Source organism: Hippichthys cyanospilos, chromosome 11 (assembly GCF_059441005.1).
Source record: "Hippichthys cyanospilos isolate Australia breed blue-spotted pipefish chromosome 11, RoL_Hcya_1.0, whole genome shotgun sequence".
Classification (NCBI taxonomy): Eukaryota; Metazoa; Chordata; class Actinopteri; order Syngnathiformes; family Syngnathidae; genus Hippichthys; species Hippichthys cyanospilos.
This window is the reverse complement of record NC_142379.1, coordinates 615,172-640,502: the sequence shown is the minus strand read 5'-3', so window position 1 is coordinate 640,502 and position 25,331 is coordinate 615,172. Positions and strand designations below refer to the sequence as shown.

General features: G+C 46.4%; 1 protein-coding gene across 4 annotated transcripts in view; it reads right to left on the bottom strand.

Annotated features, from left to right (window-relative positions):
- The window catches only part of robo1 (roundabout, axon guidance receptor, homolog 1 (Drosophila)), a 161,972-nt gene that overhangs the window by 112,765 nt on the left and 23,876 nt on the right, over positions 1 to 25,331 (bottom strand). The window contains exons 1-2 of one of the 4 annotated variants that reach the window (XM_088426898.1): positions 18,086 to 18,228; positions 10,679 to 10,768 (exon numbers count right to left, since the gene is read on the bottom strand). The exons of 1 other annotated variant lie outside the window; for it this stretch is intronic. In XM_088426898.1, coding sequence (XP_088283024.1) covers positions 10,679 to 10,768; positions 18,086 to 18,182 — 187 coding nt within the window. In that variant the 5' untranslated portion in view covers positions 18,183 to 18,228. Of the gene's footprint in view, positions 1 to 3,235; positions 3,757 to 10,678; positions 10,769 to 18,085; positions 18,229 to 25,331 lie in introns of those variants that run through there. 2 more of the 4 variants (XM_088426899.1, XM_088426901.1) reach the window with 2 other exon arrangements.

Genomic DNA, 25,331 nt, shown 5'->3' with positions numbered 1-25,331 from the left:
CGTTGGGTTTTTGGGGGGGAGGGGCTTGACAGAAAGCAGAACTTTCATCCCTGGGCGAGATACTGGTTCATCACGTCCGTCGGGGAGGTGGCCGTCCTTTCGAGTTTCAGATGGCGCGAGCAATTTAGTTATCACGATTCCAGGAAAGTGCCAGCGCTTGGCTCAAAAACTGCCAGTAGCATATGGACCAATGTATATACAGCTACGTATATACACACATCATTTTCTTTCTTTCGCGAATCGTTCCTCGCCCACCGAGGATCTTCAGACGCGCGGTTGCGATTGCGCGAGCGGGCGAAAATCTCCGGACATGAGACGGATTAGCTAATTAATCCAATTAAAATCATCTTGGGCTTGATTAAGGGGAGTGTCGCCGTGGCGTTGGGCCATCATTAGGACTCATTTCTCCGCGCGCCGCTAATTCTTATCTTGTCAGCGCGTCCGCATTTGGTCACGCTTCTCACCGGCTTTCATTCGGCCGAAGCGCAATCCGGCTAATCTCGGACGGGGGGATTTGCCGGCGGGATTTGGAGCGGAAGCCGCGCCCCAACGGCTGAAACGGAGATGAGGCGTCAAGCCCAAAGTGTTTACAAAGTGTTTCACAGCCCAAACACATCTTGATTAGTATGGCCGTTCATCGGGAGAACCTTGTAATGAGGCCCGACGAACGGTACTCGATACCGCTACTCTGTTGGACCTCTGTCTGACCCAGGCTGGCGAGCCCACTTGGAAGCCTCACCTTCGACACCCTAGACTTGGCTCGGAGCCCTAATTGAAGGGCCTCATTCCAAGTGTCTTTCTGGACAGAAGCGAGGCGGGCGGCGCAGCAACGTTGGCTTTGCCGGCGTGTCTGAAGCCCGACTGACAGTCCGGCTTGCGCTCGGCGCCCATTAATCGGCCCGCGTCGGCGGCAATTTATCAGCACTTACGAGCCAATTTGTCAAGACCTGACGCCGCCTCCGCATTTTCTATCAATACCCCCGCCGCTTAACGGCCGCGAGCCAAATCGCCGACCGCCATTTGCCCCCGTTCCGATTGATTCTCTGATCGGAAGGCGCAAAAGTCTGGCCGGCTTTCAGAGAGCGCCGCGCCTTTCGGCAAAGTCGAGTCGCGATGAGCAAGATAACAAGCCTTTCGGGCGGGGGGGGCCCCGTAAACGGCCGCGTCAGCCGTTTACGAGCGAGCGAGCGAGCGCCGCCGCACGCGCCGTCGCAAAGGTCGTCTACCGACGCTCCCGGCTGACTCATCGCCTGAGCGTACAAAGAGGGCCGTTCAAAACCCAGAGCCGGGCTTGAAACGAAACCGAGGCTGACACCGCCGATCCGTATCGACGGAGCCGATGCCCGGCCTATCCAACCCTTTCTTGCAAATATATTAGGTGAATTTGCAAAAAACGTAGTTGTTTTTTTTAACTTAAGCTCGTTGTGAATTCATAATTACAGCAACTATTTGCGATAAAGGGTTTCTTGGTCTTGGGTGTAAAAGAATCAAAACAGAAACGCAATTTACTCCCATGTTTGCATACGCAAAGCGCCTATTTCAAATCAAGGATGTTTTATATTTTGTGTTTCAAAAAACAAATGGTATCGGGACTTGATATCAGTATCAGTGACTTGTCAAGAGTTGAGTACTTGCACTGGTATCGGTCTGAAAAGAAGTAGCATCAAACGTCCTTAGTTAAGAGTTAGAATTGACTTTTATTTTCATTTTGGACACCAATATTTGTAAACCAATTTGTATTTATATTGATATGACATTTTGTAGTGAGGAAGGACCACGTGACTTCAGCTGCGGGCAGTCACTGTCGGTGACACACGCGAGAAATCTGACTCACCAGCGTCTGTCTGTAAGATGTCCTTTCTTTGTAAGAATGCTGGCATTTATGAAAATATGAGTTTGTTTGTTGATCCAACAACTTATGGCTGTTCATAACAAGCTAGCTGACATGTGAATGTTATATAGTGCCGCCTTGTATGCGTTTAGCCAGTTAGCGTTTTTCTTGGTGCCAGCTATTTCCCTTTGCTATATGTTAGCACATGCAAATGTTTTGCATTGAAAAGTACTTATGAGTTTGCCGTTAAAGATGAGCACTATGTACACCCACCATAAAAACCTCAACCGTTGACCGGCCCGTGGTGATAAAAGGTTAGGGACCCCCGTTTTAATAAGACGGCGGGTCCAAACTCGGGAGGCGAGTGACCTGGATGAGCTCCGCCGGCTCCATAAAGACGTTCGTGTGACGGCCCGAGAGGAAGAAGATAATAAGACGGCACGGCAGGACAAAAGACCACAGGAATACCCCCCCCCCCCCCAACCCCCGCCCAGTTGTGTTACAGCCTGCACTTTTCCTCTTATAAACGGGTCAGAGAGGAAATACAACGTCTGGATTGAGAAGCGTGTTACTCGATACGGCAAAAAAGGAAATGAAAAAAAACCTGAGCTCAGCAAATAAGAAAATTGGGAGCGCTTGGCTTGTCCTTAAGGTACGGTGGCATCCTCATAAGCATGACTTCATCTCTTCGCATTTAGATTTGAATGGCATGACCAACATTCCTAAAAAGCATTTCGCCTGCAGTAACTGAAGTAAAAAGAACTACAAAGATCCAAGCGGCGTTCAGTATACTGTGCTTAGAATGATAACTTTTAACTTATTTGGACAATTCCAGCTGTAAAAAGTTCATAATTTCCCTAACACATAACTGGACAGCTAAATTGGATTTTGTGATCCAATTAACTCTTTAAACGCCAAGGAAAATAGATATGAAATGATTTGTAGAGCAAATATAAATGGCAAATGGCCCCCGGACCATTGTTTGGACACCACTGCCTTAAGAGGGAAAACTATGCTTGATTAAAAATAATTATATGTTGAAAATGTAGGCTGAAAGGCTGAAAATGACTGTCAATCGTTTGACGGTGTACAGATGCGTTTTTCAAAGCGGTCCTTGAGGCACTTGGAGGGGATACGTTACAATTGAACAGGGCAAATCTCGCCATGATAGGAAGTAAACGTTTTTCTTTTCAAATTAAGAGCACGTTAATTTTGAACACGAGCAACTTATTGCGAAAGTATGATATATTGCGATACGTTATTTCTTCCCGTATTCAAATATTATTCGGGCTGGTCCGGGGTCTGAAAAAATATTTCACAAGCTTTCAGAGACCGCAGGTGTTCCGTACTATTGTGGTGAAAAGCCCCCAAAAGGAAACGAAGCCGCAGTTGATTGGAGCTCACCTGAGCACGCATGGACAATTCCAACTAGCAATAGAAATCCTGTGCAAGTCGGCGACATCCTCGAGTCATCCAAAGTCATCCAAATGTCTTCCAAGGGGAACCGAGACGAAAGGACGTCAGCGCATGTCCTCTCGCCGTTGAAGCAAAGCAAAAAAGTGTCCGGCGCGTCCAAGCATCCCGAGCTCGCAGCCGCATGCGGCTCCGACACTTCATTCAAACAAACAGCAAAACAACGCGAGAACTTCCTTCCGGGGCAAACATCGTATTCCCGTCGCCGGAGTTGGGGCAACTTTGCCGTCCCGTCCGTCTCGTTCGGTCCGATCCGCGTCTCCGCCGGCAACACAAGGAGAAGCTCAACAAAATCCAATCCGCAACTTTCCAGCCCACTCCCTTGCTTCTTTTTTTTTCTTCCTTTTTTTCACTCCGAGTCAGCAGGAGGAAAAGAAGAAGCGGCAGCCCGAATCACTGCTTGACTATTCGGGGGGAAAAGCACCAATGGCTAAGTCCGACAACACACACACTCTCTCACTCACGCGCGCACACACCGCTCTTCCTCCCTCTTCCTCCCTCTTGCTCCCTCTTCCTCCTCCCCCTGCTTCGTGGAGATGTTTCCTACTGTGGAAATGTAACCACTTCCCGTCTGTGCACGCACTCAAAACTTCTGTTATCGTTTGATGGGGACGATTTTTTTCATTTTACTTTTTTTTTTGTCGGCGGTTTTCCCAAAATGGCGCTGCCACTGGGACAAAACGATAAGCTGCTCATATTCCAACGCTACACTTATTATATAATGGGCCCAACGCACAGTGTTTGGTCTCGGAGGGTATTAATATTCGCAGTAATATTTCGGTGGCCCAATTTCGAGTGCGTCCATGGATAAACGTCAATTTAATTGTTAAGCGCAAAATACGCCCTAAATCAGAGTGCTTTGTTTAGACGGACAGCCTTTGCAGCATATATATATATATATATATATATATATATATATATATATATATATATATATATGTGTGCCCTGTGATTGGCTGGCAGTAAGGCGCCTACTGCCTTATGGCTGGGATAGGCGCCAGCATGCAAGCGATCTGCGTGACGATATATATATATATATATCGTCACGCGATATATATATATATATATATATATATATATATATATATATATATATCGTCACGCGATATATATATATATATATATATATATATATATATATATATATATATATATATATATATATATATATATATATATATATATATATATATCGTCACGCAGATCGCTTGCATGCTGGCGCCTATCCCAGCCATAAGGCAGTAGGCGCCTTACTGCCAGCCAATCACAGGGCACACAGAGACAAACAAGCATTTACACTCACAAACACACCCGAGGACAGTTTGGAGTGTCCAGCACAGCCATCATGCATGTTTTTTTGGGATTGTGGTTGGAAACCGAAGGTGTAATATGAGTTTTCCTCACATGGACACCCCAGCTTCCAGCTTCCAGCTTCCAGCTTCCAGCTTCCAGTGTGTTATTTCTTTGGCCCTTTTGGTGAAGCACAATCTTAAACACAAGCCGCCTCCTCCAACTTATGAATAATTCGCAGTGATGCATTAAAAGATGATATAGGCGTGAAGTGAGAGAAACTTCTGAGTGACATGAAACAGAATAGCTAAAAGCCTCTCACACAGACACACACACACACACACACACACACACCAGCAGGAGCAATGTGATGCTCTCAAGTTACAAGAAGCGCATTTGTTACCCCCGCAGTGCCCTCTAGCGACGTTTTGCCTGAACTGATTTCATGGGGAAATCAATTGTCATCCCCAATGACAACAAAGTACACAAGCACGGGGACAAGTGACGCGAGGCACCATTCCCAATTATCCTTTGACGAACTAATATAGTGCTCAATCCTGTCTTTATTCCTTAATGTTCTCACTGAGTGATTTTGGATCCAAGAACTAAAGGTTGCAGGAAAGCTTTTATTTCGTTAAGCATAACATTATATCTGCATATTTTTGTCCAACTTCTTCTCCTGAATGATCATTTTTTTCAAGGGCTGCATTAAAAAGCTTAGTGGGCCGCATACGCCCCCCCCCCCCCCCCCCCCCCCCCGGCCGTAGTTTGCCCAAGACTGTTCTAATAAGTTCCTAATGTTATTTTTTTTCTTCTCTAGTTCCATTATTTCCAATCGAGGGGGTCAAAGGAAAGTCAAGCTACTAAAAGGAGTGTTTTAAAAGCAGACTCCCTGATCAGAGCTGAACGGGCCGGAAAAAAAAATGTCAAATTATCATCTGTGCGCGATGGCAGAGTTGATTGAAGATATTTTGACATCCTTGACTTCTAAAGCTTCTCAAATTCAAATGTGGGAAATGTGTTCAAATGTGTCCACTTACTGCGAGGACATGCGGGCGTTTTTCCCTGGGAACGACGAGAAGACGGTCCAAAATTTGTAGCGTGTGTCCGTTTGCACTTGCCTAACGGCGAGAAAGGCCCAAGACCCCCGCGGCGGTCTTCTCCGGTGACCCCCGGCGTGAGCAGCGCAGCCAATAGCAAGACTAAAATCCGCATAGCGGCAGATGTCGAGCAAAATTCGGAATATTCCGGAACCTTGCCGCTAAGCGTCCTTCATGTTGCCACGCTGGCAAATCTAAATGAGGGCGACGTAGCCCCCCGAAATCTCACCGTCTCATTTCTCAATGAGGCCTTTTCATGCGCCCTAATACTCCTTTTAGGTTTTTGTCCCGTCCCCCCATCCCTTCTTAGGATGTTTGTATGCGTGCCGCGGGACGGGGGATCTTGTCGGGCTCCGTGCTGAGCCGCCATTCACACGCGTCGCCAAAGAGGGGTGAAGGGAAAGGAGCCCGCGTTCCCTCGCCGGCTAAAACGATTTAATGGCTCAAACTCCGAAGCGGATAAGGTGAATCAAACAAAGATGCTCTTGTTAAGACGAGCAGAGGATGAAGACATTCTGCCAGGGTTCATTACGTACACTGACACATTCAACTTAATGTCCAAACAAGGAATATCCCCCAAATGCAGTATAAGACGCACCTTCATTTTGGGGTCAAAATCTGCTTTTTTCCGTGTAAAACATGCACCAAACGTCCGGCAACAATGTCAAAACTATAACAAAAAAGAAAAAAGCTCATCTTCATATTATGAAGGTGTTCTCTACGCGATGCACTCATAATTGACATCAGAACTTTGACACGATCTTCTCGGTTTTAGTATTATGACAGCGCGTGAACAAGGATGGACTCGGACGTTGGTTAAGTCTGCTCGCTTCTTTTCTTGAATGTCATTCCGTATGTTAGCAGCGACAGGCAGTGGCTAATAGGAGGGAGAAAAAGAGGGAAGGAAGCAGTGAAGGAGGATGAGAAAAAGAGAAAAAAGAAGAAATGTTAAGGAAGGAAAGGAAAGAAGGAAGGAGAGAAAAAGAGACAACTTGCAAGTTTGATATTTAAGCCAGAAACTTAAAGTCAAATCAGTATTTTGTGGGGCACATAAAATGATGTGGTGGGCCGGATCTGGCCCCCGGGCCTTTAGTTTGACACCCGTGGTCTCGACAGAAAAAAACCCAAGTTCATCAAAGTGCCTGAAAAAAAAGATGGCGATCCTTATTTTCTCCCAATTATGCTTCACGTGGGGGAAAAAAAACAACTTTTCTCTGGGGTCGTCCGCTGGCATCGCCTCGCGTCCCCGTCCCCCTATTTGAGAAGCGGCGACGCACGCAGGATACCCGCTTTTGAAAAAGGCCGCCTTTACTTAACGTCCCGTTTCTAACAGGACACGGGATTTGGCTCAAAAAAATACATTTGTGATAGGGAGAAAGCCCTGAAAATGGCGATTTCCCGGGCGCGAGAATTCCTCCGCCGTCTCGGGCGCGTCTCCCGTCCGTGTCAGCAAACAAAGGTGTTTCCCCTCCCAAGTTCCCGCAGGAACGTTGTCGGATTTATCCGCGCGGCCTCGCCGCCCCCTCCCCGTCCATGTGGGCGGACGTTCATTAGAGGCGGAGAGGAGACGGACGGCAGACGACCTTGGCGAAAGCTAGATTGTATTTCTGTCGGCGGGGGCCCCGGCTAAAAGAGGCAACAAATCATCTCTGATTGCGCGCCTCCGAGAAGCACCCGAAGGAAACGCGCCTCGCAAATTCACATTGCAAACAGCTACTTTTTGACGCCTTGCGGACGTGCCCGTGATGCATTTCTTACACCTTGGGATGGGTTTTCATTCTTTATTCATGTGTCAAGACAGTTGTTGTTTTGGTTTTTTTTGCATTTGTCTTCCATTTTGTTCTTTCGCTTTTCATCTTTACTGGTTTCAGCTTAGAACCAACAAACATAAAATCGACATTTGCTACATGCTAACGTTGTACATGTATCAAAACACATACGCAACAGACTACTTTGGGCTGTGGTGTGGAACGTTTGCGTTGTTAGGACATGGTTAGCACTTTAGCAATGACATCACACAGGAAGCACTGGATACAGGATAATTACACAGGATAATTTAAATGGTTTAGAAGAGTTTTTTTTTATTATTATTATTCTTGACATGATACATTTGGATGACTACGCACTGGTTTAATACTTAAATGTATTTGTTACCATTTTTATGCATTTTTAGAATTTGATAATAGTGATTTAAAGGGTTTAGGAGCATTTTGGGGGGCTTGGATTAGGGTTACTTGTGAAAAATTCACATTACAAAATGTCCTGTTTTTTTTTTTTTTTTTTTATCCTAAGTAAAAGTACCACTGTAGAAATTTTTGACCCATTCAATAATAAAGACTTGAAGTTCCCCTTAAAATAAGCTAGGGATGCGTTCATGGGTCTCACTCAACTGCATGAAAGGGAACACTGTAATGTGATTGCGTACAGGGAACCGCGGCTGAGGTTAAGGGGGTGGGGGGGTGCGGGGGGGCCGAACGAGGCGATAAATAGGCTGTTGCTTTTCCGCTTGCCCGCGCGCGGCGCGACCCATCCCTCCCTGTTCTTCCCGGCGGCCTCACATTAGCATCTGTTTAGCATCACATCACCCTTTTCGAGACGAAACAAGAAAGCGCGCTAGCACATCGCATCCCGGCCGCGCCGCTTGAACGGAAAGCTAACCCGAAGCCTCGGTTTGAAACCCCGCTCCCGATCTTAAATCACCATCGTTGGCCTAACCGGCGTCGAGCGTGAGATGAATTTTTCGAAGTGCGTCGAGTGGCGTTTTGCTCAGCAACTCCGGACGAGCGATGGTGCGTTTTCTTTCCGCTTCATCTGCCAGGAGATTGCCCGCCTGACTAATGCTCATCTGTTTAAAAAAGGACAAAAAGCATTGAAAGTTCCAACCGTCTTATCGTTGCCACGTTAGTTTCGCCGTTTGCCTGTACGCACGCGTGCGTTGCCCCCCGTAACCGCACCAAAGTCCGGCCCCCCGATACCCCCGGGGGGTGAAGATGAGGAATACTCGGAGAAATGGGGCACTATCTGAAACGCTCGCGCGTTGGCCCAGGTCTGATAGCGGGGGAGTTGCTTGCGAAGTCAAAGTTCCCGCGAGACGCCACGCAAGTGTTTATCCCCTCATTCCCCGCGCCTTGACGGCCTCGGCCCCCGCGTGAAAAATAAAACGCCTCTTCTTCGGTTCCTTTTGCCGCCCGCGCAGCTGCCAAAACAAACTGGCGCTGCGATGAGCGTAATAAATATGAGCGATGGGATATCGGCCGGCGTTGACCTCACGCCGCGCGCCCAGTCGGGGGAGCAGGTGTTGCTGAGATTTACGACCCCCCCCCCCTCGCCTCGTCTGATGAGATTCGCTGTCCCGCACAAGTCTCGCATGTAATATGACTTGAAAACTAAAGTTTGAAGGTCTATTCGTGGCCTGAAACAATCCGGGAATTACAGCTTTTCCACATTACCGTATTTCTCGGAATACAAGGATAGTTTTTTTTCCCTCATTTTCAAAATATTGGGGGAGGGGGACTTCTAACCGCATAACTCTAAACGGAGGCGTTTTTCCCACATTCAGCGGTACGTCTCCTCACGAACGTCTCGTTACGAGAAATTCAACTTACCAAACGGCAAGGCCGCCGACACGACTGTACCGTAATACGTTTTCACAACCGTATTTGTTCCAGTTTGTGATGCGATTGTAGAGTTCGAATATACCGATACCTCAATTTTCATTTTTCGAGACAAACGCTCCCCCTCGTTCCACGTTGTTCATTGCGCATACTTTCCTAGCGACGCGTCAGAATTTTTCATGCGTCGCACTCTCGGTGATCATCCCAACCTGACCAAACAGTCCGCCTGTGTAGCGCGTCACCGCTTGCGGTTAGCGACGGCGGCCGGATCGTAAATATTCCCTGCCAAGTCGCGCTCGGTCTCTCGTGTCCACAAAGGGAGAAAATCTGGGCTCCGCCGGTGCCTCCGTCACGAACGGCATGCGACGCTGCGATATCGGGAAACAATTTTGAGGCGCTCCGAAGCTTTGAAAGCCTTGCCAATGTCAGGCCGCTCACACTAAAAGCACATTTGGAAATCTTTGGGAAACTCCCGCACTCGTTTGAAATCCTAGTTGCTAGCGGCATCACGGTTTTGGTATTGTCGCGCTTAGGCGCGCGCGTTAATCGCCGTATCGGCGCTCCGAAGCAGGTGGCGCTAATTTGCCTTGCCTATACATAACCAGGCTTATTTGAAGCCGCACAGCGGTGCGTGTAGAAAACCTCTGTCCACTTTTTTTACTAACCTGCCCGTTTTATCAACTGGCTTGGGCTGACTTTGGAAGGGTCATAAAAACGTCAAATAAGTATATTTTTACTTTCAACTCCTCAATGTTCAGCGGCGTCGGTCCTATTCATCCATTATGTATATTTACGTTTAATATTCCAAGACTTTCGGTCGTCAAGAATTTTCAAAGAATTTCAAAGAATGTTACGTGTTGCATGAGATAAAATGCTTCTCTGCAGCAAAATAAAAGCTTTCCTGCAACATTTAGTTCTTGGATGAAGCCCTTTTGTCAACTCGTCCCACAACGCATAGCAAGAACTTTGCAAGACGGGAGTCAGGCTAAGCCGCTCAATGAAGTCATTGAAAGGCTTGCAAATGTCATAAGTTTGTTTGTTGGTCCAACAACTTATGACTTTGGCTAACATGTTAATGTTACTTCTGATCTTCAGCATGTAATATAGTGCTGCGTTGTTTGCGTTTAGCTTGTTAGCATTTTCGTTTGTGCCTTTGCTTTGTGTTAGCATATGTAAATGTTTGAATGGGTAATTACTCATTTGCATTTAATTAACGTTTCGTATCGGAATGAATCATCAAAATGCTAAATATATGTAGCCGATAATCGAGCTCATCGGTGGAATTTTACTTGATTCGAAAATCGAACTGAAAATGTTCCCCCCTAATACCGAGATCCGATTTCCGTGGCGAAAGCGTGGCACGGGGGTACCTGTGTAGCCCAAAGTGTTGTCGTCGCCGTGTCCCTCGGCGGGAGCCGCAGTGGGGCCCTCTCTCGGTCCGTCCTGCGCCAATCCCGTCTCTGCCAACAATAACACCACAGGGACTGAGAAGCCGGACGGCGCTCGCGCCGGGCGCCCGGAGGCCGCCGCCGCGCCCACGATGCAGGCCCAGAGCAAACGCCGGCGCCACCCTTGCAGAGCGTCCATCGAAAAAGGCACGGAAAGCGGCGTGTCGCCGCTTGACGTCTAAGTGAGTGTGAAAACGGCGCGGTGTATCAATAAGAGGCTGCGCCCCGGACAAGGGGGGCCCGGGGGGGGGCAGACCGACACTCAACGCGATTGACAACTTGCACGCACCAAAGGGGCTCCGTGCAAATACCATCCGGTGCCATTAATTGCTAATCAGAGCCCTTTGGACGGGGACGGCACGAGGGCGGGACCAATGGGACGCAGCCGGGCCAAATCTCTTTGTGGGTCGCTCCGGCGAGCGCCCCACCCCCCCTTCCCGCAACTCGGCGAACGCCGCAGAGTATTCGTCCGGGGGACTGACATGTGACGGCCAGACGGCCTATTTGACCGCGGAGCGCTCGAGCTCGGCCGAGGGCGGATACCCGCGCTCCTCCTCTTTATTTCTATTGTGCCAGCTGTCGCTTAGCATGAGCAAGCGCGCAGCGTAACTGCCCTTACTAATCGCCTGCTTTATTATTGTGTGGAAAGTGAACAGAGCAAGAATTTCATTGTGTAACCTTACTACGGATATGACATTATGACAACGCACAACATACATTGCGCCAAATTGTGACGAGCGGCCGTTAACTCTCACAGAGTGTCCCCAGGCCTCGCTATCCATATGACATTAGCATTGGGCATAATGCTAATACTTCCTCATCACAACAAGCTCAAAAATGGCGCTGCCTTTGGAATCCAATTGCCTTATAATACCAAGCAAAATTCCCCCACAAATGTAGCAAAAATCAAAGGCGTACACACGCGCGGCAGAGACCAGACGAAAGCGTGAGCGTCGGCGTGTCGGAGCGCGACGTTTTCACTCATCGCAAGCCAAAATAGATGAAGAGCCGCGCAGCGTCTTCACAACTTCATCAATGACGGCCAACCACTCGCTCTCATACTTTTTTAATGTACCCATACTCCGTTGTCAAGGAGATGGCCCTGGCTCAAAGTGACGATTGTGTTCAATGTGCTCAACAAATAATGATGACGCGGCACCGTGCAGATATGCCCCGATCCTAATTTCAAACCCTATTTTGAAAGGAGGACTAAAACCCTACTGGAAAATATCAAGCCTGGGTGGAATTGTTTCTTTGAAACCCCAACCCTGGTTCGAAACCCTGTCCCAGGCTTCAAAGCCGCCTTCGAAAGCCTTTCCCTGGCCAGGAACCAAAGTCCACTTCATCAAAGCCGAATTGAAACCCCCAACTTATGTTGGGAGCCTTTTCCTAGGCATCAAACCCTACTTTGAAAGCCTCTCCCCGGCAAACAATCTCAAGTTCAAACCCCACTACGGGAACTTCCTTTGAAACACGATCCCGGGCTTAAAACTCCAATTTGAACGCCTAAATTTAATTCACCAAACTTGGGTTAAAACCCTATTACGGAACTAATTCTAAAAAAAGCTCATTCGCAATAAAAGTGATGCAAAAGTTCCTCAATGAAGCGGTGTCTCATCTTAAACCGGAACAGGAGCAACGTCCAATTGAATTATATCATGGCGACTAAATATTAAATTGACACAATTTATTCATAAAATGCTTCTCGGCAACATTGATAAAAAATGTATTTCTTGTCACTTTTTCTGTTCGTGCTTGAATTATTCATTCTCCGTTTCACATCAGCTAGGAGTGCAGTTCAGATTCCAGCAGCCTCTGTGTCTTTATTACACTCAATACTTCATTTCTACTCATTAATAATATGCGTCGCTCCCACCAAACCTGACACACAAACACAAAGGCCTTTCTGTAAAGCCGTTGCAAATATTTACACACGAGCTTACAACTGCAATGTGACCCATCAGCCCAAGTGCAAAGAGACTTGCGTCCAAAAAAAAAGAAAAAAGAAAGCTAGCTGGAAGTAGGCAGTGAATGAAGCTAGCTAGCTCATTAGCTCACGGCTAGCCGGCTTGAGAAAGATAGCTAGAGAGATAGCATAGCAAGCTAGCTAGCGCAATAGCTCGACATGAAGCTAGCCTTTTAGGTGACTCGCTAGCTAACTAGCTTGCTAGAAATAAAGGGAAATTTAAATGGCAAAAGTATTGGGACAGATGACACCGAGAGTACGGGTCACTCATTGGCAATATTTTGCAAATTGCCCATGACTAATTTGCTTAAAGGCAAAGGTTTTTGGGGTTAGGGATTCAGGCGAGGGTTCGAGGTAGGGTTTTAAACCCGAGTTAAGGGTTTAAGACGTGGGTTCGGATTTTGAGTGTGATATTCCAGCAAGGGTCCAGTGTTTCAAAGTGGAATGGTAAGCGGGGTTGGGGCTTGAAGTCGGGGTTCTGAGACTTGGAGTTTCAAGACTGGGCTGGAGTGCAAAACAAAGGTTCAGGTTTCAAACGTAGGCGAAAGTTCTGAAGAGGGTTTGGGATTCTAAATCCTAGGTTGAGATTTTGGAGGCATTATACCAAAATAGGGCGCACACGCGAGGATTTCCCACCATCAAGCATCAATCCCTCAACCCTGGCTTGAATCCTTAACTTTGGTTCGAGCTCCTAAACCGGGCCTGAACTTCTACTTTCCGAGCCCGAGCCTGGATTAAAAACCTTAGCCGGGTTTGAAGAACTATTTTTAAATCGCGCATCCGTCTTGAAGCGCGAGAAAGACAAACTCCTCTTCCGTCCTCTTTTTACTATGTGGAATTGAAGATTGCATTTTCCGAGGACTAACATCTCCTAAAATCCCTCAAAATGAAAGTGTATGAAAATAGCAATGTGTTTGCAGCAGGGAAGCGTCACAAAGACAAAAAAAAAAAAAGTCTGGATTTAAAAAGATGATGAACTGCAAAGATGCTCCTTTTTTGGATGACACGTATGATCTTGACATCAACAAACGCACATGTGTTTTGGATTGAAATCCTCTTCAGGAAATCAATCACTGCAAAAAAAAAAGAAAGATCAGTTCTGAGAAAAAATTGCGGGCTCAAAGTTTGACAAGGGACTGGCAACGGCAGCGGCAGCGGCAGCGGCAACGGCAACGGCGTGGCCAAACTCCGTCTTGCCGTTTATGCACCAAGGTTTGACTGACGAGGAGCGGGGTCCTCGTCGGGCTCGTCGCCAATGAGGCGTTACCGTGGCGATCGGGGCTCCAGACAAACGAAAGAAAAGAAGAAACGCGCGCCATCCGGACGGCGCGAGCAAAGAAAGGATTCCGGCGCTAATTACAAGGCAAGACGGTAGCGGCGACAGCCGTGAGAGCCCTGCTTCCGTTTAACCAAGTTTCCGTCCAAACCGCACTTAATGGCAAACATGTGAAAGGCGCCTTTGTCAAAGGCGCCTTTAATCTTTCAAGCGCCCGCTAATTAAAAGCCGTCAAAAATGAAGACTTTTTGTACACGATTGATCAACCGCTCGGCGGAAAGTTCTTTCAGGTCGGCGGCCTGAGCCGACTGCTCAGAAATTGCCGGTCGCACGATGGGAGTCGGGCTAAGCCACTCCATCCAGTTATTCAAAATACAAACTTTTTTTTTTTTTTGTATTTTTGGAAAATAGCGAGGTAAACCTGCATGGAAATAATTCGGGTCAGCAATGGAAATTCCAAATTTTGTGCGGTGCCAGCAGTATAAAGCAGCCGGCTGTACTGCACGAACGAGTCTAACTTCCTCAGTACAGCACTATCAGTTGCTCTGTGCGGAGGATGGAAAATATATGAAGCGTAGCATCTTCTTTGTTTTGCAGACAAACAAGCAAACCAAGCAAACAAGTGTTCGGAAAGCCGTGCTAGCTTCTCTGACTAGCGTCCGCACTCCATTGGCGCTCCCCGCCTAAGCCCCGGGAATCCTCGATTAGCGGCGCTTTCATCCGAGCGCGCCCTCGCTAAAGCTAACGCCGCCGTCGCCGTCTATCGGATCAAACACCGACCGGAACGCGATCCGTTCCGTGACCCCGATGGACTTCAAAGACTTTTTCCCCCCCGTCGGAAATAACGTCGAGTGAATTAATCTGCTTAAAGTTTCATCAAATCTTTTTGTGATGTTCCCACATTCCTAGCTGTCATATAAGTGTGAAAATAAACATCATTTATGTGACGAGCGCTGCTATGTAAAAAGTACTCCGGAACAAAAAATTGCTCATAGTTTAACGCCATATGAAACTAGCCAATGAAAACATATTTTCCAAAAAGTCATTTACCCACAAATATAAACCGGTCAAAAATACTCAAGTGAGCAAAAAGTAGTCCTTTAAAACAACACGCACAGCTTAACGCAATATGAAACTTTGAAACAAACAGATGACCTTTGTAAAACATAATTTCACTCAGAAAGATGGCGAACAGAATAAATGTGCTGTCTTATTCTTATGCTGCTTGCCAACATATTCACATTAGCAGAGGCTTTTCTTACATTTAATTCATTTACATTTAACTTAAAAGTGTTAGTCACGTGTAAGTGAAATATGACTGAACTGTATATAAGCTGTGATACATTCATGTACCACTAGAGGGAGCCCACATACCACCGGGGTGTCAAACTTGCTTAAGCTTGCGGGCCGCAAGTGGGTCAGACCAATCAAATCATCCTATATATTTATAGTCATTTTACCTTCAATTTCATTTTTTTAATACTGTCCAAAACAGTACAAGCACAAAATCACAAATACTCATAAAACCTTCATGAGTTAAGTTCCTGGGATTGAAAGACTGGACTCAAAAAAAAAAGAAAAAAAAGTGAATGAACATCCCAGGCATTGAATGACTGAACATTACTATTAATCCTAAAAACATTTCAGGTTTTTCATTCGTTGAGAAAACTCAGCTCATTTTTATGCTTGGCTCATAGGCCGGACTAACCCGCGGGCCGTACGTTCGAGATCGGGGATCCCCTTGAAGCTTGAAAATCTCTTCCCAAGTGGGCGGGACCAAGAAAAAAAAAAGCCTTTTATATATGATTCGTCTTTAAAACAACAACTTCAAATGGATTTTTTTTTTTTAATACTGTCCAAAACAAAACAAGCACAACATTACTATTAATCATAAACTTTAACAATACTATTACTCACAGAACATAACAATTTTCAATAAATAAACATTCAGCTCATTTTTATCCTTTACAAAATGATGTGAGGGGCCGGATTCAAGCTGTTTTGCGGGCCCGTGGAAATATAGTCTGTGACGCTTGATACCCATTGGATGAAATGGCATCGGCCATCAAGTTTCATCAAAATCCATCAGACAAACACAGCGAACGGCAAAGTGCAACTTGGACTGACCGTCATATCCCTCCTCACATTTTTTTTTTTGTTTTGTTTTTTTGTTGTTTGCCGGACTGGAACTTTTCCTCCCGGGCCTCCGATGGAGCCCGCGCGGCTTCCGTTAGCATCCCGAGGCCAGCCGGCGGGCCGCCCATCCCGGAATCCGCCTCATCCGTCACCGAGGCGCCGCGCCAAACCCACCGCCCGACTCGGCAAAAAAAAAAAAGAAGACAGGCGTCAAAGTGGCCAAGACTAAAAATAGAAGATATTTTATTCATCTGTTGTGTCAACACATCCCGCCAGCCAGCACACTTTTGATGCTTCATCCCAGTTCACATGCGGGACGCGCCGTTTCTCCACACGTTCTCGCAAAAGCTTAAGACCAAACCGTTGGCTTTTGCATTTGAACAAAGAAAAAAAAAACGACAGTAGTTCCAAAAACACTGTCTGGACAAATGTTTCTGATAATAATGATGAGGAAAAGAAGAAGAAGAAGAGAAATAAGGAGAAGGCGAAAAAGAAAAGATGATATGGAGAAGAAGAAAAAAGGATGAAGAAGTAACGATGGAGGAGGAGGTGACGAGGGATGGAAGGAAGAAGGTGAAGAAAAAGAAAACGGAGGTGATGAAGGAGGAAGTGATGGAGAAAATGACAAAGAAAATAATCAAAGTGAAGAAAAAGATGAAGAATAGATAGATAGATAGATAGATAGATAGATAGATAGATAGATAGATAGATAGATAGATAGATAGATAGATAGATAGATAGATAGATAGATAGAGATAGAGATATTTGTAAACTCAGAAAATAAAGGCAAACAAGGCTTCGCAAAGGAATTTGTGTTCCAATTTATTTGCTCTTAATTTGAAAAGAAAGCCGCACCGCTCCCTTCAGCGCGTTCCAAAGCGTGAAATTAGATGTGCCGACACCTGAACGCGCCGGGCCACAAGCTCCTCCCTCGAGCGACGGCACGGGGACGGCAGAGATCAAGCCAGCGGCGACCCGGACATCAAGCGTTTTTACGCCACGTCTCTTTTTGCTCGTTTTTCATTCCGTCTTGGAAGGGCGTCAAGACCGCGCCGTCCCTTTCACCTCGGCGCGGGAACGCGCACGCGCGCACGCAAGACGCTTGACGACCGCAAGGCCCGCCAAGCAATCCCATTAGCTGCCGGCGGCTCACAAGCCCACGGGCGGCCGAGGACGTCTCAACGATAGGACGTGCGGGACGGGAGACAAAGACGCTTCATTAGCCGCTCCCGCACCGAGGCAAAAAGCTCCCGTGGCCACGCTTGCAAGTCAAAGTACAGCGACATCATACATGTTTACAAAGAAGAGAACACAACACCAAAACACAATGAGATTGGTAGAGCACCGCACCAACACAACAGTAACCCGATATAAAAGTTTTCATTTTTTGGGCGACGAAAAAATTAAAATAACTTAATTGCCATATAAGTTTTTTTGACTTAAGTTTCTATTCTTTAATTTTGATTGTCTTGATTGTTAATAAAGTTTGACTGACCTAGCTGATCGTTTTGTTGGCATTCCCTTTAGCGCAGCTCCATCTAGTGGCTGCATAACGCAACCCCAGCCGCTGCTCTAGCGTCTAGTCAATGCGCCTTATAATTCGCCTTGCCTTATATCTGAAGATAGTTTAAAAATAGGCCATTCATTGAGGTAGTACTGTAGCTTCTATTCTATGCGCCTCATAATGCTCTGCACCTTACATACAAAAACAGTTTGAAAATAGACCATTCATTGAAGGTACTTATCCGTTTGTTTTGTTGACGTTAGCTTTAGCGCAGCTCCATCTAGTGAACGCATAAGGCTACCCCGGCCACTACCGCAGCTTCTATTCTATGCGCCTTATAGCGCGGAGAAATTCAGGGTGGATTTTCTGAGCGCGTCCGAAACCTTGTTAAAATCTCACAAAACCCCGTGGGAGAAGTTGGCAAAAGATGAGTGTGAGGTTACTCACGGCTCCTGTCCCCTTTCCACCTCCAGCTGCCGCTGTATTTGCCCGGAGCCGAACTCCCCCCGGCTGACAGCAGCAGGAGAAGCAGCGGCGCCAGCATCGTTACCGTACTTGCGCCGCGTTCACCGGCGGGCTCGTAGGAGGAGAGCCGCCGTCATCCCAATCAAGATCCGCTCCGTCCTCCCGGACGACGGGATCCGTCCCCGGGCGGCCGCCGAAGAAATCCCGCCCGCGGCTCCCTTTCTTGGTGTCCGTGTCCTCCTCCCCTTGGTCCGTCAGCGAGAAGTCAGCCCGGCGCCAGCCTTGACTCTGACGCCGCGGAGATCCCCCGCCGCGTTCATACACCCGTGGATTTTTGTCATCGTGAGCGCGCGCGCTCGGCGGAGTACGACTGGCTCAGCCAGTAAATCCCGCCGACGTCTCTGAGAGGACGCGGCACGTTACACGGAAGGGGCAACGCCGGCGCCGCCTCAGAGTGCCTTGTAAACACGGGACGCAGCACTGGGCGCGTCCGCCGTCTTAAGAGCGTGGAGTGCTCTTAAGACTGGCCGGCTTCAACTTTCAGCTTTTATGGCGCGGGGTCAAACTTGCCCAAGAAACACTTGCCACTTTTTGCCATTTCCTAGCTCGGGTTTGGCAGCAATCAAACAAAATTGCTAGCCAGAGTTCTGTTGGAATCAACGTACATAAGTCACCCCGTATTTACTCTTGTATCGCAAAGCATCTATTCGGCGGTGCTTGAAAGTCATCTGTTGAAAGAGCGAGCACAAGAAGAAAGAAGCCCCCGTGACCTAACTACAGGACGCGACGGTCTGTGGCTGCTCGTCACGTTCTTGGAGAAGATCGTAGCCGCCGCGCAAACTGATAAGTGACAGTATAGCAGGCGCACACGCCACTATCGCTGTCGTCAAGTTGCCGCCGTGTGCTCTTCCCCCCAAAGCCTTTAGGGCGGCGACATTTGTCACTATGACTATTCCGATCGATAACAAATAAAAAGGACTCAACATGGTGTGTCAGAGCAGAAGCAGACTGCAACTGCACACATCTGTTCTCCTCGCGAGCAAAAAGAATCAAAAGTCTACTGTCTTACTTCCTTGTGCCTTATTGGCTAAATGTTGTGGCTTGACTGAATCTAAAGACGTGCAGTACAAAAAAATGACCCCAAAAAAGATACAAAATAGCACAACAAAATCTATACTGATACACTTGTCTCTTGTGCGTCTCTCTCTAGCACACGCACGCGCGCACGCACGCGCAGCATAGAAGACATTTTTAGTAAGGACAAGCTCAGCAAGTCTGCGTTTACGGTTACATTGGCGGTTTCCTGCGGCTGCCGGAGGTTACCGCGTGAAAGTCAAGGTCGCGCCTCCCTCTCCTTCTCGTCTCCATTGCCAAAGTGGCCCATGTCCTCAGCGAGGGGACGTTTGCCAAGAGCACAAATGACTTTTTGAAAAAACGTCATGCTGTACATTTTCTATTTAGGGGCAACATTAAACGAGAATCATAAATTACAAGTCATCCTTTCCAGCCCCCAAAAGCATCGCTTTTTGCTGTTAAAAACGAAACAAAACACAGCATAGATATTCAAACACAGCAAGAGAATTTGAGGCCATTTGGTTTTATTCAGTATAAATATGCACTGTAATAATTTTCGTAAATAATTACTTGTACTGTCGTAATTTAACAATCATTTTTTTTTAGGATGTAATGATTTCATGTACAGCATGCAAACGACACAAAAAGTCCACAAAGCAGCGTGTAACGTTGACGGTGTAATATATAATTCGTCCACTAGAGTTCGCCGCCGTATCCATTTACAACCTTCGGCATGAGCAACCATATCTGTTCATGGATCGTTGCGGTAAATTAACTGTACTTTTTGCATACGAACGCACTTTACATCGCTTCTAGTTTAGAACCCTGACTGAACATGAGCAAACATGGCACACCTAAGGAGACAATAGGGACAATGAGTCCCTGAGCTTTTGAAAAAAAATGGCAGCGGGTAGAGGAATAAGATGTAATGGCACCTAACAGACGCTAGTGGCAATTTGCAACTATACAACAAGCCAGTAAGGTTGCGTTGTACAATTTTTCCTGAATGAACCATCTACTGTGGTACTCGTGAAAAATATATTGATAATATGTGCTATGTATATGTTAGTATGGATTACACTGATTACAAAGTATTGTAGGCGCTTGCTGACCATTTTCACTTCTCTGGCATGTTTATAGTATGATTACTATAAAATAATATGCTCAAATAGTATAATTCGATAAACAGGCCCTGTAACTTCATCTATGGAAGAGAGGGTTTTTTTCTTTTTTTTTTTAACTACGTATCCAAATATCCCAGACTTATAAACAAGTGATGTATACCATTTTGTTTTTCGAAGAAAAAAAACAATCGTTAATGAAAGAGTTCAAAGTACTTAGGTAGACAGAGACTTTTTTTTTTCAATACATTTTTGTACTCTTACTTTGTACGTGCAGTTTTAGTTCCACTGCTAATGAACGTGTTTGCTCCGGTTCGAGCGGCAATGAATTCGTCCACGCAATTTCCACGCCGTTGTCAGGCCGACAAGCTGCAGTACCGTGCACGGCCAACAGATAGCAGTGCCGCCCCGGGTTGAAGAACGTAGCGGCCGTCCCGATTCTCCGCCCTTCCCCGCATCCGCGGCAGACAAGAGGCCCCCGCAGCCGCATCCTCATCCTCATCCTCATCCTCAGCCGCGGCCTCGGCCTTAGCCTCGTCTCCTTGTTTCACTGGGACTAATTACAACGCCCTTCATCTAAAGCAACGTCCGCGCTAAAAGTCCAACATCAGGCGCACGTGACTAATCCTAGCGCGCTTTCCTACGCGGTGTTACTTTGCCGTTAATCCTGTTAATCCCCGCTAATACCAGATTCCTCCTCATACAAACTTCAATAGAGCTTCTCATCATGTTTGCTAACAATAGGCAGCAGCGCAAAGTGACTATCGCCCAGCTGAACTCCATTACCCGGACGGAGATGCCTTGTGTTTGTTTCAGTTTGTTCTGCCAAAAAACAGCGCAAAAACTTGATTTTTTTTTTTCATGAGGAGGCTAAGTCTGGTCCTTATGCGCCAGTAATTCTGTAACGTGAATCTTTCTTTAGTAGAGCCGCTTTTTACATTTAAATAGCCCCAAAATGCAACCAATGAATATTTTTAAATTATAAAAATGCATCAAAACTAATATTAGAATTATGTTTGTGGCAATAATCAATAAATCAAACACAATCATATAAAGAATTAAAAAAATGCTCCTAAGTCCTTTAAATGAATCATATTAATTGCATCAGTTGACAATATGAATGCAGTTCACTTATTTGCCTTGAGATGGTGCTGGTGTGTTGGTGACGAGTGCAGAGGAGACACCTTAATAGGACGTTTCATTTGTTCCATTTTATTTTCCATTTCCACAGGAGCAATCGCGTTCATATTTTAAATTATGTTGAACATGTAAATTGACTTTAGTTCGGGGTCATGCCGAGTGCTTCCTGTGTGATGCCATTGCTAAAGCGCCAACCACCTACAAACAACGCTAACGTCAGCTGCAACAGCCCAAATTGTTATGTTATGTTACGTGTGTGTTTTGATGTGAATACGCAAAGAGTTCATGAACTAAGGTCGGAGCGTTTGGCTGCCGAAAGCGCCTGCGACGTCGGGAAAGTCCCAGAGCAGTTCCGCATCCCCGACACAAGGATGAGGGGGGAAAAAAAAAGCAGCCGAGTCATCATACGCTATGTATATGAAGATGACGAATATGGCGCCAACCCAAACGTGATTAATGGAGGCATTTTCTTCCGGCGGCTCGGCGAGCGGGGCCCCACTTGGCCCCCATTACGCCTGGCCGATGCCATTCGTCAGCCCAGATACCGGCGCTGCTGTTTGCCCATCCTTTTTTTTTTTTTTTGGCCTGATTTATGAGCCGCTTGTCGTGTCGCCACATACAAGCTCCCAACTTCAAGTTGGACTCGGCGTTAGCAGAAAATTCTTCCTCCAAAGTTGGAGGCCAAATGCAATTGATAAATTAAAACATTTTTTCTGGTATATTGGCAATAAATAAGCACAACATCACGATTCTAAATGTCTCTAATTATAAATGTCTCTAAAAATCAGTGAATTTTTTGTACTTGACATCAGAGGCCCCCAACCGCCGGTCCGCGGCCCGGTTCCGGTGGCGATTGGACTGAAAAACGCTCGGCATGGATAGTGAGGCCCTCGGAGACTCTGTGAGAGTTAGCGGCCGCTCGCCACATTTTGGCGCAACGTATGTTGTGCGTTGTCAAAAAAAATCCATTTGGTATCCAAAAAGAGACTCGTGCCTGTTTTTGGCATGCTTTTACGAAACCTATTTCATACGTTTAACTTTAAAGTCGCAACTAAGCGTTTATTTGTGATATTGTCAGGAGAAATGAATTCCCGCGTGTGGACAATTCCCTCCGTTTAGAAGCGTATGCAAATGCGCTGTTAAATTTCATTTTTCAAATCCCTTTAATCAGGAGCGGGGGAATCAAGCCAGCTGCTAGGAAGCCGTGTTAGGATGTAATTAAGCATCTGATTGAATTTTCCCAGCCGAGCAAAAGCGCGCCTGCCAAGGCGGGGGGGAGGGAGGAAGGCGGGCAAGGATGGGGAGGGGGCGACCCGGACCTCCAGGCGGCTTTGGAATTTTCCCGCATGCGCTACAGCGATCGGAGGAGCATTTTCATACGCGCGCCGGCCGCGTCAATCATTCCCCGGCCCAAACATATGCTGCCGGGAAAACCGCCAGCCGGCACGTCGTGCTGGGAGCAAACATGTTGACAAAACAAAATATATATATTTTTTTTTTTTAGTTTTGCGTGCTTTCAGTAATTATAAATTTGGGGCAAGTCGGCCAGTGCCTTACTCATAACATTATTACAATAAATCCATATATAAATAATATATGGTATAATATATATTTTTTATATTATTTAAACACTAACCAAAATATAGTTATAGCTCGCTGTATGTGTATACGTTCAAGCATACATAAAGAGAAATAGAGTAGAAAGGTGGAGCAAAGAGAGGTCAGTGTATTTTTCTCATATAGAAATTCTTTTTGGTATTTTAGGTTACGCCACATAAGGTCTTTTTTTTCCCCCTTGAAATCTGATCAAACGCCGCAAGCAACTTGAAGAGCAAACAAAGAAACAAAAAAGCTCGTGACATCCTTCCGGTTAAAAAGAATTCAAATTAAAGAGGAGCGGGGCATGCTACTTCAGCTGGAGCGGGGCTCCATTAACGGGGCGCTTTCATCGCCTTTATTGTCCGGCAGCCGATGGGGGGGGGGGCAGAGAGGCAGACAAAGACAGGTGACGCAATCGGACAGGTCGGGATACGCATCTCGCCGTCCTTCACCTTTGCACCCCCATCTGCTTCCGCAAAGTGCCACCCAATCAATTGGGGCGCCAAACACTTCAAAGCTCGCAGTAGAAACACTGCAAAATAGCACTCAACGCCCCAGCACGCGCACACAAAAAACAAAAGCCTCAGACAATTATATATACTGCTCATTCGTACGCATGATGCATTGTTATAAAAGCGGGCTTATGTTGTGGGGATTCGTTTTGAGTTTCTGAAAAAAAAATAAAATCGACTTTTTTGACAGAATTTCCTCAATTCTTTTCCTAGTGCCATGTGTTCGTTTGACAGGAAAGTCATCAACCTGAGCCCGATTTTGTAAAAAGGCATCAATTTCACCAATTAATTGACAAGAAATGGACTAGCAAATAAAAGCCCAACTATTTCAATCGTGGACTGATTGTCTTTAAGTGTCGGGAAAAGTGCTACGGTAAATAAAAAGGACGCATCATCGTCATCGTCAAGGATACTTGATGACAAGCCGGGGACGCCGTAACCCGGGGGGCCGCTGTATTTCAATCGGGACGCAGGTCGGACAGAAGCACGTCATCTTGAACAAATCAACACTCGTTCCTCACATCCAAATTTCATCAAGCCTTAATATTTGACTTCTGCTATATCGCGGCCTACTAAAGAGCCGATGGGCTCCAAGTACAATAAATGCAGATTCTAGCGCCCCCGGGTGGTCAAGGCGAGAACGCTAGAAGGAGCGGCACAAAGTCCATTGAATCGAAGAGGAAAAAGCTCTTTCATTTCTTTTCATTTGGCTGTTCTGCAAAGCACAACGTGATAGAGTGTGATCGTCCCCATTTAAAAACATTGAACCTTTTCTTTTTCTTTTCTTCAAAGTCGTATCGCTTTCAGTTTCTCCGCCGCCTTTGAAATGAAGCCTAAGATTTCCTAAGTGCCCTCTTCCATTTTTGCTCCCTGTCAAGAGGGTGTTTTATTGCAAAAGCCTTTTTACGGCGCAAGCGCGTCCATTTGGGGACTTTAATCGCGCCAAACACAATTGAGGACAATCGATAGCGCTTCGCTCTTTCGTCGTACGTCACTTTTGCTCGTCCTTCCTTTGTCTCCCCTTTTCTTGTTGTGGGGCCGCCAAGGGTAAATGCGCTCCCGGCTTGAGGCCGGACCGGCTTTTGATTTTTGATTTTGGGCATCCTCCGTGCTTGTTGGGTAGCTCTAATTGGAATTTTTATCCCAGGAAAAACTGAAACATACAAACAATCAGAATACATATTCAAAACCATAACACAACGCGAGAAGACAAAGGCTAACCGCAGGTTCTGTTTATCACAATAGGAACAGATCCTTCAAAAATTTACCAAGTGTCCAGATGTACAAAGTGAATATACACCTCATACATTTTTACAGAGCGGAGATGGACGTTTTTCAAACTTCCATCCTGCAATTCCTGGCTAAAAGGCAATCAGAAAAAACCATTGTCACGGCAAGGGTTACTTGAATGCCCTCAACTCCATCCCAGAATGCCTCAGTCAACCATGTGCATGCAATTTATTCATTCAAATCATACTGAACCTTATAGTGTGGAATATACGCTATTTAGCCATTCGGTATTTAAACATCCACGCTCCCAAGTGGATGGCCGTTTGAACATTTTTCAGAAATTTGGAAGCTTTAACCGGGTGATAAGGTTCCACAGGCGGTGACGATTACGACCACGGACCAAAATGAGATTTTTAAAAAGTTTTGGTCATCGGGCGGTCCTTCAGTGCCCGGTTGCGAGCATCACTCCGGTTCAACAGCAGAGTGAGGTTTGAAATGAGCATTTGGATTCAGGCTTCAAATAGGATCGCGGTCAGCTTGAAGGGTGGGCCG